Genomic DNA, 17,629 nt, shown 5'->3' on the forward strand with positions numbered 1-17,629 from the left:
AAGGTAAATCAGGTCTGTTTCTTTAAGGTGCACGCAAGCACCAAATTAACAAACTGCCCATTGTCTAGGGCAGGGGTCGGCAACGTTTACCACTGAAAGAGCCAATAAGGACCCATTTCCCACAGAAAAGAAAACACTGGGAGCCACAAAACCCGTTTGACATTTAAAATGAAATGACACTGCATACAACGTTTTTTTTTGCCTTTATGCTATGTATAAACAAACTATGATGTGTTGCATTTATGAAATTGATGAACTCCTGCAGAGAAAACGAAATTACATTTCTGCATGCAACAAAAACATTTTGAACTCCGAAAAAAAAACGTTGGGTTGAAGGTTACTCCATAGGTAGCCTACCTTGGATCGAAGAATTAAAAGAAAGCGCGCACTGGCGGGTGTCAGGCATTGGCAGTGGTGATGTATATTAATAGCGATAAAAAACACGTTGTAGCGGTGTAGCGCTACACGCAGCGCTAAAATAAAGACACTGCAGTCAAAGGTAACTTTATTCGAACTAAACAGCCTTGATTTAAAGCCTCCCTCAACCCGTCCCCGTGGGCGCGGATGCTCCAAAAGACACGTACTCACAAACCCCCGTAGGCTATCTCCCTTAGCCGGAACGGTGGCTAATTGTGAGCCAGTTCGGATGTGCCAGGAAACGGGGTCTTCACAATGTTTTTAGATTGTACAAGATCACCATAATCTTCAAATTTCGAATTACATTTCAAAAACTAACAAACCACGGGAGCCGCAGCACAGAGATCAAAGAGCCGCATGCGGCTCCGGAGCCACATGTGGCTCTTTTACGTCTGTGCTGCGGCTCCCTGTTGCTTTGGGAAATAATTGGTCAGTATTTAATTAAAATGTATTTTATGTTAGTTTGTTAGTTTTTGAAATGTAATTCTAAATTTGAAGATTATGGTGATCTTGTACAATCTAAATAAGACGTTGTGGCGACCCATTTCCTGACACATCCAAACCGGCTCACAATTAGCCAGCGTTCAGGCTAAGGGAGATAGCCTACGGGGGTTTGTGAGTACGTGTCTTTTGCAGCATCCGCGCCCATGGGGGGCGGGTTGAGGGAGGCTTAAAAGCAAGGCTGTTTAGTTCGAATAAAGCTATCTTTGACTGCAGTTTACTGACTGCGTGTAGCACACCGCTACAACTTGTTTTTATCGCTGGCTGTCCAGAGGGGAGGTGCTGAAACGCTTTGTTACGTTTCTGGAAGAAGTGAAAACTTCCCTGGGCAGCAAAGGGCTCACCTTTCCTGAGCTGGAACAGCCAAAGTGGCTGGAAAAGCTACACTTCATGGTAGGCATGACAGCGCACCTGAACACGCTGAACACAGCTCTTCAGGGGTAAGGACATACAGCCCTACACATGTTGGAGGATGTTTTGGCATTCGAGCGCAAGTTGACAGTGCTTGCCAGAGATTTACAGAAAGGCACATTGTCTCACTTCCCCAATTTGAGAGAGTTCAAACAAGGTCACGACATGATAAATTCGGAGTATTTACTTTCTGCAATCATCGCAATGCAAACATCGTTTGGGAAACGCTTCTGTGAGTTCAGAGAGGAAAAAAACACATTATCCTTCCCGGTCACTCCCCTAAGCATCGATCCATCCCTACTGAATACGACTGCATTGTCAGGTGTGAGTCAACCTGACCAAGTATGATAAATATTTTAATTGCCTATTATTTTACTTATATTCATATGTTTTCATTGTTCAGTGAAATAGTCCTTTTATTTTTCAGGTTGACAGCTGGCTGACGTTATTTTTGGTTTGCTGCTGGCGGCAAATTTAAGTTTGGCATTTTTCATAAATACAAGAAGGACTCAAATAGACGTTGAGTATTTTACTTAAAAGTAACCTTCAACCCAACGTCTTTTTTTCGGAGTTCAAAATGTTTTTGTTGCATGCAGAAATGTGATTTCGTTTTCTCTGCAGGAGTTCATCAATTTCATAAATGCAACACATTATAGTTTGTTTATACATAGCATAAAGGCAAAACAAAACGTTGTATGCAGTGTTATTTCATTTTAAATGTCAAACGGGTTTTGCGGCTCCCAGTGTTTTCTGTGGGAAACGGGTCCAAGTGGCTCTTTCAGTGGTAAAGGTTGCTGACCCCTGGTCTAGGGGTTCCTTAAACTGAGAGCAAATGCAGATCACTGGCAGTTATTTGAAAGAAACTGGAAGAAATGGTGCTCAGAGTAGAACTGTGGCAGCACACTTTTGTTGGCAATTTACTTTAAAAAAATCAGCAAGTAACTTCATACGTCAGTAATATAAATATTTTTAAAACGCCTGAAGCTACAGCATTGGAGAATGGACACTTCATTCACAAAAATTGTAACAAAAAAATACAAGGCAATGTATTCCCTACCCCTGTGGACTTTTTTGTCTTAATTCTTCATAGTGAAAGATGTCAGGGCTAGGGAAGTAAATGCGGCCACCATCAAGCTTTGTCAGGTCAAGGACACTTGGGTGGATGGCTAATGAATCTCCTATTTGCATGACCCAAGAAGTTACCTCGTATTGTAATGGCTGTTTATTTTTACTCTGTCTATTCCTTGTACAAGCTATATTGCCATCTCTCTGGCAAATTATCTCCAATATAGGGCCAGTCGTGTGTTTTGGCCCATTACTACAGCTAACACAGGCCTTCTTCAGTTAGAATCCTTACAGCAAACAAGTGGATTAAAAAAAAACTTGGTCCAATGAATCTTAGGTGTGTGTGAATGTTATTGTAGAATTATAGAAGGTCAGCTCATATCTCTTGCACTCTGTATCACGCTGTAGCTCATTAGCTTTGTTACATTGAATAAAACAGCGATTACTTGCACTGTATGATAAAGGCCAGTTGCTCATTTGTATTAATATTGATTCCACCATTTTTTTTACAGAGACTTAAAGAACTGAAGCAGAGGGAGTTTGCCCGCAACGTTGCTTCCAAGTCAAGAAAAGACGAAAAGAAACAGGAAAAAGCACTCAAACGTTTACATGAGTTAGCGGAGCTCAGAAAGCAAGTGCGCTGGTGAGTTAGTAAGTAATGTAATGTTCAAATGTGAAGGCACCAGCACAGACATGATTAAAGAAGCTTTGTGACAAATTAGTTACCATCCTTAAAAATTGAGGGAGAAAGTTGTTTAATGCAAGACACTTTCATACACTTCCACACTTTGCATATAAACTGCCAAATGACTTACTCATTTCTTGAGGAATTCCAGGCGATACACAAAAAAAAGACTTCCTGCTAGCTGGATATGAATGGTGGAAGGAAGTCAGTCTCAACTGGCTTGGTAAGGTACCACATAATAGATTTGTCAGCAAGATTTGTGGAATAAAGAAGGCAGTAACATTATGGACAGAAAATTAGTTATATAATAAAAAACAGTGAAAGGTTGTTGTTTGCACTGAAGGGAGGTGTAGAACAGACTTCCCCAGGGATCAGAACTCAGACCACAGCTTTCTTTAATATTTAGTAATGTCTTTGATTTGGGCAAACAGATTTACAGATGATACAGTACCTGGAGGCATGGTGACCAGTGATAGGCTACTGGAATGTGATGGGAAAAAGCTAAACTAGCTTCAGAATCAGGTTTAACATCACTGTTATATGTTGTGAAATGTGTTGCTTTGAGGCAGCTGTTCATCACTGTACATCATAATAAAAATTATAAATTACAATAAGTATATATTATATAAAATAAATTAAATAAGTAGTGCAATCAAAGAGGGAAAATACTGAGTAAGTGTTGGTTGACCATTCAGATTTCTGATGGCAGAGCGGAAGAAGCCATTCCTGAAGTGTTGCATACATATCTTTAGGCTCTTGGACATCCTCCTAGATGGCAGCAATGAGAAGAGGGCATGTCCTGCGTGAAGGTGGTCCTGAAAGACGGATGCCACCTTTTTGAGGCATTGCCTTTTGAATGTCTCCTGAATGCTGGGGAGGCTAGTCCCCACAACGGAGCTGGCTGAGCTGACAACGTTTTGTAGCGGTTTCCAGTCCTGCACAATGCCTCCCCCCAGCGGTGGTGCAGCCAGTTAGAATGCTTCCCACAGCACATCGGTACCAATTTGCAAGTGCTTTTGGTATACGTGAAGAGTTCTACCTTAGTGAGGCGAGAAAATAAATGAAAGAATTTACTTGTTGAAAACACTGCTTCAACGTAACAATTAATTAGAGTTAGGGTAGTTGTGAGGCAAGAGCTGACTGTTAAGCTTTATAGAGGAACTGGAGAAATATCAGAAAGGTAAAAAAGTTCTGTGCTCTGGGTGAAAGGTGAGGGTGCACGATCAGCTGGACTATTTTCAAAAAGGGTTAGTACAGAATTAATGGGCTGAATTCTCTCCTGTGTGGTTACTATTTCTATAGTTTATGATTACTGCTGTCATAGTAATATGCTTGTGGATATGTGCAAGATGTGATGCCTGTCCTGATAATAAAGCTGTTGGAGTTTGCAAGGACAACAGCAGCTGGGAATAGCAAGAGTAGGCAGTTCGCATCAGTTCGCATAGAGTCACCCAGCATGGAAACAGGCCCTGCAGCCCAACTCGTCCATGTTGATCATGATGCCCACCTAAGCTTGTCCCATTTGCCGGTCTTATTGGTTGTTGAACACTGAAATGGCCTTTCAGCCACAATATCCATGTCAAACGTTTTTTGCCTATTTATGTTAATTCCATTTGTTCCTGTTGGAACATATTCTCTAACAGAAAACATCATTGATTTGGTATTAATTGGTCAATCTTACTGTTAATATTCTCCATTCACACTGTACCTACATGTATCTTCAGATCAAGCAAGGGCACCTTTGCCTCTCGTCCATTCCACTGACACCAACATTACTTGAAGAGTTTGTTGTGTTACGTTGCTCTCAGTGGGAAGTCATATCCACCTGGGATGTTAGGGGACAATTCAATGAAGAAATGTGTGAACTAGCTGCATCTTACCTTCAACATTGTCAGCTGCCCAAAATAGTCACAAATCCAGGATGATGCCCACGCTGTCAGTGGCTTTCAAAGTCACGTTCAAGCACTGCCAGACTTGGACTGGAGAGCCCCACCATCCATGGCAATGTGGGTGTCGAGATCTGTATCTGTCTTTGTCCTCCCCATTGTGCTAGTTCAGTCCTCATCACCTGCTATAAGGTGAGTAACTGAGGAGAAGGACTGATAGAGGAAGAGGGTCTACGTAATCTGCTGCTTGTAAACCAGAATGCACAAAGTGAATGTGAAGGGCAACTGCATATGAGTAGAAATTTCTTCATTTTCTCCTCCCCACAATGAGTTCAAGGGTTACACGACCTGTTTACCTCATTGGACGGCGTACTGCAGGATCTACTGTACCCACTGATTCAGGTGACCATGAACTACTTTGTCCCGTGAGAGTGATGGAGTTGTGTGGAATTTCCTGTGCCAACGCTCCCACAGCATCTTTAGAAATTTGAGCTGGCACTATACCCCATCATGGCACTCTTGAATATTTTCCAGGTTAGGCCCATTGTCAAGATGTTTATCATCACCATCTTCAGCCACAGTACAACAGTCCTTTAAAGGGTTCAAACTTTAAATTCCCCAGTCTGGATATTAATGGAGCTCCCCACTCCAAATACAGGCCACCCTGCAGAGGCGAGGCCAGTTATCAATGTTGTTGATGCTAGGCTGTATTCTGAAATCCGGATAATAAGCAGGAGGCACAAATTTAGCATGCTGTATTTTTTGTGTGACAAACGGCGACATGTACACCCTTATCCCTGTGCCCCTTTTCAGGACTAACCAATAGAGCACACTACACATTTAAATTGATCATATGAGTTGTTACCACAACATGAGAGTATGCAGTTTAAATTCCATGTAAAACAGTTGAATAAATGTTTTACAACAGATCAAAAATAGAATAGAAATTAAATACTAATTCCAATAAGCCAATAGTACTCTAAAAGCAATTTTAATTATGTTTAAATATTGATACATTAAAATATTTTCAAGAGCATATTTTTATCAGTGCACTGTAAATAGAGTAGATTTTTGAAGATTACTGGTGTTACCATAACTCATTCCAAAAATTTGTACTCTCCAAAATACTGCAGTTCATAATCAGCTAATTACACTTTATTTCTTTTCCTTCTGTGCCACTTCATGTTTGGTTTCACTTCAATTCCAAGTGCAGTCTATGCAGTAGAATTAACAAGGCAGGAATTATTTCGTATATTACAAGATGTGTAATGGTTCGAGCAATTCCTTTATCAAAGGATTCTTCATGCACCCAAGAGATTCGAAACTAAAGGCCTGAGAACATTACCTGGCTGATTGCATAAAGGTCTAACATTTTTACTTTTGGCTAGAACTTGTAATTGAATCAGAATCAGAATTATCACCAGCATGTGACATGAAATTTGTTAACTTAGCAGTAGCAGTTCAATCCAATACATAATATAGAAGAAAAAAATCAAAATAAAATAATAGTAAATAAATAAATTACAGTGTATGTATATTGAATGGATTAAAAATCATACAAAAAACAAAAATACGGTATTTTAAAAAACAGTAAGGTAGTGTCCAAGGGTTCAATGTCGCATTTAGGAAACCAATGGCATAGGGGAAGAAGCTGTTCCTGAATCGCTGAGTGTGTGCCTTCAGGTTTCTGTACCTCCTACCAGATGGTAACAGTGAGAATAGGGCATGCCCATTAGGGCTAGTGGTCCTTGATAATGGATGCTGCCTTTCTGAGACATCACTCCTTGAAGATATGCTGGGTACCCAAGATGGAGCCGACAAAATTTACAACCCCCTTCAGCTTCTTTTGGTCTTGAGTGTGCATACCAGGCAGGAAATTAATCTAGTTATTATAATTTTTAGTTTAAAAATCTCTACCCGAATCTAGCTGCAAATGTAAATTCATTCATGGATCAACATTATCAAAAAAGATTTTATAAAGTGATGGTTCTATTTTGGTATGCAAAAAACCTTCAATATTTCAAAAAAGTAACCTAGAGTTTTATTGGATCTGATGAAAATATATCTTAATCAAACGTGTTAACACTATGCTCCTAAAATTTGCTGACTATTGAACCGTACTTTAATTGGACTACAATTGTCAGGAAGATCTATCACTGTGGTGGCTAAATCTTTCAGAATCAGTGCAGGCTTTGATATCACAAAAGGTGACCACAATACTGAGAGGGCTAGAAATCCAGCAATAAGCTTCCATCCACCTAGGGGCAGATATCTTCCAGTCCAGATGAAAGCTCTCATCCTGAAACACTAACTGTCCATTTCCCTCCACGGATGCTGCCTGACCTACAGAGTCTGATTTTTGATAGATCACCTTCTCTCTGAAACAGCCTTTTCTTCATTCCCAATCGTTCCGTACAAAGGGAATCATAAAGGGAAACATAACTTTTGAACAAAAAAATCACCAGTTTTTGGAATTAGGTGGTATGAAGTGAGTGCAGGGAGGCATGAAGGTTAAAAACAATATTCTTTTCGAATGGGACAGGAATTCAGGTCTGGATAATCTTTCTGCCTCTAGTTACGTTCTATGCTCCTTTGATCACGGACCAGTTGAGTTGTCACTTTCATATTTGTGCATCCTGGCATTCTCCATTAGATACGTCTCCAGACACAACGTGTTGAGTTGCTTTGACGTACAGGAGATGGTTATCAGAGATTCCACAGGAGATGGTTATCAGAGATTCCCACACGGATCATTTGCTTTTCATGAATATGGGAATTTGATGCTGAATAGAGCATTGATTAGTTTAGATCTAGCTTCATAGGAAAATAACAGAACAAGTTAGCTTTGTCCTTGGTCTTGTCTTTTCCAGATTGCTGATACAAAACATTATCAGAACTGCACTTTGCCCAGAATGTTATGACTGCGAGTTATACTGAAGTTTATATCTCAAGATGAACCACCCCTGTGTCTCTTTTTGTCAAGAGACAATATAGATCTTGAGTTACAGGATTTTGTGTTTTACACAACTTTTTATAAAATGTAATCTACCCTACAATGAATTGGCCCACTGGCTACCGTAATCTGGGTTAGCCTGCCTGTTGAAGCGGTGTTCTGTGGTAGGGACCAAGGGTGTGTGAGCTGCCCCAGAATGGACATGACAAGCACTTTTATCAGAAGTGCTATCGCTCGCTGAAAATGCTATGCACCGTAATGGTTCCTATTAGCAATCTACTTATTGATGTAACCCGTTTAGAAACTAACACATGGAAGGAAATTGAACATTACTTGGTAGTTCTAAAGTCCTGCTACTTTCAGAGAACTCCCTGCTGAGAGAAATGAGGCTGCTTAAGCGTTCTGTCTTGATTTTGTTTCCTGCTCTCAGTTAGGTTGATGTAAATGTTATACTTGTATGAAGTTGGTTCAGTGTTTCACTCCCACCTTGTTTGTTGTATTCCAGTGCCCCAGGGAGTGGCCCAATGTTCAAATCAACAACTGTTGCTGTAAAGAATCCCCCGGCGAAAATCCAGCAGTGTGCAAGTCTGGACATTGAAGGAACATCAACAGATCCTGAATGTGGGATGGCTGCCAGCTCAGCGGAAGCCAACAGAGGAAAGAACAAGCTGTCCGCAAGCAATTCAGCTGATATATGGAAGCCTGAACATTGTAAACAGGGCAAGCAAGTCCGTGGAAAGAAAATAGGATTCTCCTTTTCCTTTCCCAAAAAAGTCCCTGTTAAATTGGAATCATCGGCAGCAGTGTTTTGTGAGAACAGTGAAGAGGGTGCAAGTAAGAAGAATGCAATCCACAAACACAAACTGGGCAGCAAAACCTCTAACACGCAGGCAGGTTCTGGAGCAGAGACTGTTGTTGATTTGGAAAGCAGTGAGCGTCAACAGCAAAACAATAGTCACAATACTGCAGAGACTCCTGTTAAAGAAGCACCACTGAATTTGGTAATAACAGATAATGACAATGGTGTAAAGGAGACCAGTGTTTCTTCTAGTGCACCTCAAGTTCAATGGAAGAACAGACCAAAGCTTCCCGTGTTGGTGCCTGTGCCATCACTAAAACAGGACAAACATCAGAAGGAAGAAAAAGACACAGAGCATGCAGGGTCAAAGAATTTCAGTCCTAATGAGGACAAAAGTGAAGATATGACCGTGAGCAGCCAAAAGACACCTTCACTCGTGGAAGGTGAAGCAAGCACTCCACCTGATGAACTAACCCAGAAGGTTAACATCACTGAAGACTCCCACCATAATTTACCTGAAAATTGTTGTTCTGAAAATATAGTGACCGAGACTGCAGGTATGCAAAGCAATCCTTGCTTGTGTAGAAGACCAGGTGCCCCTTTCTTTCCTGTGCTCAGTAAAGATGACTCAACCGTACTTCAGTGGCCTTCGGAGATGTTACATTTTACCAAAACTCAACCTTCCATAACTTTTTGCTGCAACCCCTTATATTTTGACTTTAGGTCATCCAAAGCTAAAGGTTGTGCAGAAGAGATTAAATGCAAATTAAATGATCTAGAGGGAACCCAGAGTTCACTAAAAGAAAAAGGTATGTCCAATGTTAATGCTAAAGGGAATGTCCTCAATAGCTCTTCTGATACGAAGCTAGACAGCCCAAGTTTGTGTGCACAAGGTGGTACCTGTAGTGATGAGAGACATCGCTCTGTTGAAAGAAGTGATCTTGGTGATTGTAATGAACAAGGGGTTGGATTAAAGCATCACCATGATGGGGCTGAGCGAGAGATTAGAGAAATCAGAGAAAGCATACCTCATTGCAAACCTAAAAAATTGAAAAAGCACAGAAGGTCTTCCAGGCACGTACGACATAAACGAAGGAAACGGAGAATTGCAGAACGTTTTAAAAACTGTAAAGGAGAGAGGAAGCAAACAGACTTATGTAAAAAGTTGAAAAGGAGAAAAGTGTTCAGGGAGTGGAAAGTTAGAAACACAGACGAGGTTAGCGAAGGCTCCAGTACTTCAGGACCAACTCAATTGACTGACGAAGAACATGTCACAGACAGTGCCGAATGCAGAGCTGGGCAAGGAGAAACGAGAGTAGAGGATTCAGAAGGAAGCCCTGATCACTTTGAAGTTAAATTTGATCAAAGCAATGACACTTCAGAGAAACTGGATGGCTTCTGTAAAAATAATGAGTGTGACAGTTCAAAAAGAAATATTTTGATAAATAAGGATGATGATAGAGTATTTATTGCAAATAATGAGGCAGAAAGAAAGAGAGCAAGTCACGAGAACAATGAGGAGATTAATGATTTTCCATCGGGTAATGGGACAACTGGCTACAGACAACAGAAGCAGTGCTCATTGGCCAGGAATTCTGCAGAAGACTCACCACCATTGTATAAAAGAAAGGAAAGTATTCGTGGCAATGGCAACGATTCTTTTCCAGACGTGGAGCATTCCAGTCAACTGAATGAAGAACAACATTCTTGCCAGATCCATTCAAAGAAGAGAGGCTGTGCCTCTCTGGACTCTGAAGCCATCATATTCTATCACAAGCGGTGTAAGCATAGATATTCTTCGTCACCAGACAGAGACCATAAACAAGGCCTTAATGCATCATATAGGAGTTGGAGTCAGGTGTGTAGTTCCAGTGCAGCCTTCAACCACAAAGGTAGAAAAGAATCTCACCAACTAAAGCAACAATCTCAACCCATGCACACTTTAAAGAGCCAGACATCAGAGAGAGAAAGATGTTTATCACCAGATGGGTTGCGGCCTTGCTCCACTTCATTTCAAGAGAACACATGCAAAGTTTCAGGACCAGAGTGTCCAGGGAAAGATATAAATATGACAAACACCTCTCCTGTCGTGACGGGGAAAGGTTTCAGTTCGGCGGCCGATTTGCCATTTGTAGATGATAATCATTCAAAGGCAAACAATCATCTCCTGAACAGGCCAGTCCCCCAGATGACAGCATGTGATGGGCATAACCTTGATGAACATATGAAACGTGGTTTTTGGATTAATCACAAAGGCCCTTCAGGGGATATTTTATTTCCTAGGCTTTCATTTGTTGTAGATGACCATACCGCCTTGCCTCATAGTGAGCAAGCACAAAAGCAGGGTTTGTTACAGAAAGATGCATTTCCGCAGAAGCAGGCGGACTCATGTGGGGGTAGCATTAAGGATATTAAGGCATCTCTAAATGAAGTCATTCTCTGCCATTATGAAACTGCACGTGAGGAACACGGAGGAAGAACATGGCTTCAAGATGGCTCAAATGTTTCACGCTGCAGTGCCCAGCAAGTCCTGCAGAATGATGCAACGGTACTTATTGGCAAACAACCTCCCAAGTCAGATCCAGTGTCGAAACCTTTCTCCCCGCTTTCTCAAACAATATCCTTCGCACCGGAAGAAATCGAGAAATACAGGCAGCTGCAGATCCAAGCTCAGCAGCACATTGAGCAGCAGAAGCTGGACAGCAGAGTGAAGTCACCTTCGCCTGCTTCAGCAGCTCCCATGCATCGTCCGTCCTCTCGCCAGCAGTCAGTGACAACTGCATCAATTACAACCATTCACCGCACAGTGCTCCAGCATCACCCAGCCACTGCTGCTGCCCTGGCTGCTGGGTCATTCATACAGCCCCATTTACAGTCTGTTCCACATGCTCACCTTCTCCCACCACAGGTAGCCCACATTTCATTAGCTCCTGCCCTTTATCCGGGAGGCCCTGCAGCTTTTCTAGCCACTCCACAACTTCACATCATCCCGGCTTGTGCCCTCCGTCCAGATCACTTTGCCCTCCACCCACTGCCAGCTACTACCTTGTTACCCCCATTACTCACGCTTCACACACCAGCTATTCCTCTCCACCACTTCCTCAATTCCACTTTCTCCACCCAGGATTTTCTGCACCTAACAGGAGCCCCCACGTAAATGATGAAATTGTACGGACGTTTTCCTAAATAACCTGGAATCCAGGTCAGGATTTTCATTAGGTCTGTAAATAATGATAGCATTACCAATTTTGGGTGTGTTTCCAATATTTTTTACAAAGTGGTAGATGAAATATAAATGATACCTTGTAAGTAATGTCATACTAATCCCTTTCTTCCATCTTATTGTTGGAACTGGAACGTTTCCTATTTGCTGCAAAACTTGCTATAAAACTTGAAGTCCACAGAGTATTAATGTTGATGTACTGCTGGTCGTGTTTACAGTAATGTAAATAAATATCCATAAAGTTAGAGCATAAACCCAAGCATTTTCAAAGATTAAGATAAGGATTTACTTCTCCTTTTCCATGACTATTTGTGATATGCTTTTTTATAAAGTGAATGCTGTGTATATTCACATGTCTTCCCACTGCACTGATGTTTGTAATGCTACATATAACTACAAGATCAATAGCGCTATTTAAATTGCTGTGTCCACACACGTACGCACATACATTTATGCAGTCAATGATATCAGAACTTTGATAACTACATTCAAGTTTAATAGAAATGTCACTTGAATTCAATATTATTTTGTCACCTTGTAACTCACTGCGATTTCTTCTCTTCATTACCATAATGTTGTCATAGATGCAAACTTCTGTTTTGTAACCAAAAACAGCTTTCTGACAACGTGATTGGTTCGCAGCACAGTATTTCCTGATTCTTTGTACTGTGTTATTCCTTGGAAAACTTAATCGAATAATATAAGGCTGCGTCATTAAAATAAGCTACTGCACATGGCAAATATCTTCAGAGAAACAATGCAATATAATCATATTTAAGCATTTCTCTGTTAATATAGAACAGTACAGCACAGGAACTGGCCCATTCTCCAAAACTATTGTACAGAATTAATTAAATGTCTTCTTAATTAATCCCTTCTGCCTGCACAACATCCATATTATTCCAGTTTATAAATTCAGGGACACCCTTTTCAGTGTGGAATCAAGGCATCAGTATTAGAATGTTAGTAACTCATCATTAACAGCCATCAATTAAATAGTCCCTTTCTAAACATTGTAAATGGGGAAAGTCAATATAATGAAATTGTTTTGGTAGCACAGTTAAGAGATTGTTTTTTTTCTGAGCTGCACAGTTAAGTACTGCATTGCAACTTATTTATGACCAATGGGGCTTAAACTGTCAATGGCCAGGAAGCAGAGGACTATTTGTTCCTGCAGATTCACTTGAACATTTTCCAGTGAGCACACTAGCATGACAACACTGTTCCTGCAATGACAGCATTACTGACAGTGGAGATTCTCCTCATATGAAAGAAGTGCAGTTTGTAATGGGGTCCAATGTTCAACAGTGTATGAGCATTCTGCAGCAGAATTTGAACAAGAAAGTAATAATCTGGCTATTATTCTGTCATGTGACATAAATGATGCAGTTAGGGATATAGTAATGTTCACTGCTGCATATAAATAAAGTCAGAAGCCAGCAGAATTTTACCGTTTCTATTTACTATCAGGTAAATAATCCTCAGAGCTGTGACCAGAACAGCATTATATTTTCCAAAGCCAGCAGTGTTCTCGTAAATTTTAATTAGGAGAGGTAGTACTAAAATGATTGGGCTTTTTTTACACTCAGTGATACTAAAAGGCAAAATCCCCCTAGTTACTCTGAATTACACCCGATACCTTTACCTGCATTATCATCTCCTGTGCGGCCCAATTTGGTTCAGATTGGTAATCAAATAAAAATTGATATCTTTGTAGCAGATGAGCTATCCCCTTCTTAAAACAATGGCAACATGGTTCATCTGAGATCCCTGAGTCACAGTTCGTTACAGGTGGATAACATCATCTTCTTCCCGTTTAGATTGTGAGAAAAATAACCGTCGGTTCCTGGTCCCTGTAGCTATCTGCACATGTAGTTATTTCATAGTTCATTGGTCAAAGTAAATTTATTATGAAACTATATATATGTTGCCATTTACTAGCCTGAGATTCATTTACTTGCATGCATTTAGAGGGGAAAAAATAATAGAATTTTATGAAAATATACATAAATAGACAAAGATTGACAATCAACCAAAAGAAGATATGCTGCAAATAAAAATAATCCTGAGAACGTTAATTGTAGAGTGCTTGGAAGTGAATCTATAGGTTGTAGAATTATTTCAGAGTAGTGGTGAATGATTGTCAGGTAATAACAGTTCTTAAAGCTGGCTGTGCAGGTCCCCCAGATTCTGTACCTCCTGCTCAATGGTGGTAGTGAGAAAATGGTGTGGCCTGGATGGTGTGGGTCTTTGATGATGAATGCTGCTTTATTATGGTAGCACTCCATGTAAACGTACTCAATGGTGGGGAGGGCTTTGCCTGTGATGTACTGGGCGGTATCCAGCACTTTCTGTAGACTTTTCCATTCCTGGGCATTGGTGTTTCCATACCAAGCCGTGGTCCAATTCAGTTAGGATGCTCTCCATTGTGCATCTGTAGTAGTTTGGCAAGGTTCTTGGCGATATGCCAAGTTTATTCAAACTTCTAAGAAATAGAGGCACTGTTCTGATAACCCAGGATAGATCTTCTGGTATGTCAACACCAAGGAACTTAAAGCTACTGACTCTCTCTACCTCCGATCCCCTATTGAGGACTTGATTATGCACCCCTGGCTACTTTTGCCTGTAGAGGATAATTTGCTCTTTGGCCTTGCTGACATTAAATGAGGGGTTATTGTTTTGGTACCACTCCCTCCTCCAGATTTTCAATCTCCCTCCTATATACTGATTCATCACCACCTTTAATTTGGCCAACAACAGTGGTGTTGTTAAGAAACTTAAATACAAAGTTCAAAGTAAATTTATTATCAAAGCACATAAATGTCATCATACACAACTCAGAGATTCATTTTCTTGCAGGCAGACTCAATAAATCTAATAACCACAGTAGAATGAATGAATGTCTGCACCAACAGGTCGGACCACAAGAGTGCAAAAGTTAGCAAACTGTGCAAATACAAAAAAATAAGAAATAATTATAAGAAATAAGTATTCAGAACATGAGATGAAGAGGTCTTGAAAGTGAATCCATAGGTTGCAGGCACAGTTCTGTGATGAGACAGATGAAGTTAAGTGAAGTTATCTCCTCTGGTTCAGGAGCCTGATAATTGAGGGGTAATAGCTGTTCCTGCACCTGATGGTGTGAGTCTTGATAGTCTTGTACCTTTCTCCAGCTGGCAGCAGTGAGAAAAGAGCATGACCTGGGTGGTGGTTGTCTCTGATGATGGATGCTGCTTTCCTGCGACAGTGTTCCATGTAGAAGTGCTTAGTGATGGACTTAGTGATCCTACTTTCGTAGGATTTTCCCTTCATGGGAATCGGTGTTTCCTTACCAGGCTGTGATACAGCCAGTCAATACCCTTTCCACTACAAATCTACAACATTTTGCCAAAGTTTTGGATGTCATGTTGAATTTCACAAACTCTTAAGAAATTAGAGGTGCTGCCGTTTTTTCTTTGTAATTGCACTTAATGTACTGGGCCCAGGACAGGTTCTCCGAAGTGATAACACTGAGGATTTTAAAGTTGCTGACCCTCTCCAATTCTGATGGGGACTCGCTCATGGACTTCTGATTTCTTCCCACCAGAGTCAATAATCAGCTTCTTGGTCTTGCTGACATTGAGTAAGAGGCTGCTGTTATGGCGCCACTCAGTCAGATTTTCAATCTCCTTCCTATATGTTGATTACGGCAATGAAACTACACTTAGCCACACAATCATAAGTACAAAGCAGGGAGCTAAGCACTCAGCCCTGTGGTGCACCTCTGTGGTGATTGTGAAGGAGATGTTGTTGCCAATTCATATTAACCGGGGTCTGCTAGTGAGGAAATCGTGGATCTATTTGCATAGGGAGGTACCAAGGCCCAGGTTATGGAGCATAGTGATGAATTTTGAGGGAATGATGGTGTTGAATGCTGAGCTGGAGTCAATGAAAAGCATCCTGATGTATGCATTTGCATTGTTCAGATGTTCCAAAGCTGAGTGAAGAGCCAATGAAGTGGCTTCTACTGTTGACTTGTGGCGGTAGGCAAACTGGAGTGAATCCAGGTGCTCCTAAGGCAGGAGTTGATAAGCTTCCTAACCAACCGCTCAAAGTACTTTATCACAGTGAACATAAATGCTACTGGAAAATAGCTATTGAAGCAGGTTACCACATACTTTTTGGGCACCTGTATTATTGATGCCTTCTTGAAACTTGCTGGTACCTCAGAATGCTGAAGCAAGAGATTGAAGATGTCCGTAAACACTCCAGCTAGCTTATTAGCACAGGTATTCAGCAGAAGGATACGTACACAATCTGATGTAGATGCTTTCTGTGGATTCATCCTTCTGAAGGATGCTCTCACATCAGCCTCAGAGTCTGAGATCACAGGGTCTTTGAATGCTCTGGGAGTTTGTGATAATGCCTCCATATTTTGTCAGTCAAAGTGAGTATAAGATATATTGATCTCATCTGGGATGAAAACTTACTGGATATTGCCTGGTTTAGTCCTATAGGTGTTAATGGCATTCAAGCCTTGGCATAGCTTGAATAGGTTTAGGTTGTGATTCAGGTTTAGTCCAGAATTGTCACTTTGTATTTGTGGTAGCCTTCCAGAGGCCATACCTCTACCTGTCGTAGTACAAGACTAATACATACCAAAATCACCAGTCCTAAATGCCACCCTCAGCAGTTTGTGACTTTCTTGGTTCCTGCAGGGCTTCTTCTTGAGGAAGATTCTGAATGCACACTCATCCACGTGTCATTACAAAGTCCATGACAACCATGGCATATTCAATTACGTCCTTGAACATAGCCCACTGCACAGACTCATAGCCACTCTTCCACCTTCCATGACCATCTCTTTGTTTTCTTATCTTTGTCCTTTTGCTTTGTAGCCTCCCTAAACAGGTAAAAGGACAGTCAGATAGTCAAATTTTCCAAAGAGTGGTCGAGGTTTGGAACAATAGGCATTTTTGATGATAGTGTAGTAGTGGTCAAGTGGTCTTTTGATGCTACAGGTGATGTGCTCCTGGTAGTTGGGCAGGATTTCTTCCAGCTAGCTGATTGAAAGCCTTAGCAGGGATGTGAAGGATTTCAGTCTTTTTGAATATCTCAATGCTCTCTGGCTCAAATTTCACAGCAATACTATTTGTTATGTCAATACTAGAGTTAATGGTTCGCCAGCAGCATTTAAACACAACTAAACACACCCACAGAGTATCTGCAATGCCATTGTGAGCAGTTGAATTCACTGTATGCAACTCAGTTTAAAACAGTGATGAGACACAAGCTGCATTTCTACCCCATAATACCTCCATCCATCTCATAAAACCCAACTGATTCTCAAATGCTTTAAAGAAAGCATTTTCTTTAAAGGAATAAATAGAGTTTTCCATCATCTTAAAAATGTTACAGGTGTAACATACATCAATGCCAATGCCAAACATACATCATTCTGCTTGTAATCGTTCAGAACGTATTGGTTCAGAGAAAGAATATTGTCTAAGAAGAGTTGCAATAATAGGTTGCTATGGATTGCCTCAAGAGTAGTAACAAGTGTAAAATAAGCAGGCTCTCTGCCATTTTCATTGCTAAGATCTAGAGAGGATATTACAGGATTTTTATTTAATGCAGCAAATCTTTGTGATTTGGAATTTACCACTTGAAAGGGTGAAGGAAGCAAATTCCAGAGTAATTATCAAATGAG

The 17,629-nt window shown here is 40.8% G+C and overlaps 1 protein-coding gene across 1 annotated transcript in view; it reads left to right on the forward strand.

Annotated features, from left to right (window-relative positions):
- Positions 1–11,874, forward strand: part of znf804a (zinc finger protein 804A) — a 257,781-nt gene extending 245,907 nt beyond the window's left edge. The window contains exons 3-4 of the mRNA XM_059966067.1: positions 2,907–3,037; positions 8,424–11,874. Coding sequence (XP_059822050.1) covers positions 2,907–3,037; positions 8,424–11,874 — 3,582 coding nt within the window. The remainder of the gene's footprint in view (positions 1–2,906; positions 3,038–8,423) is intronic.
- Positions 11,875–17,629: the final 5,755 nt, after the last annotated feature.

This window comes from Hypanus sabinus, chromosome 4, assembly GCF_030144855.1.
Source record: "Hypanus sabinus isolate sHypSab1 chromosome 4, sHypSab1.hap1, whole genome shotgun sequence".
Lineage (NCBI taxonomy): Eukaryota > Metazoa > Chordata > Chondrichthyes > Myliobatiformes > Dasyatidae > Hypanus > Hypanus sabinus.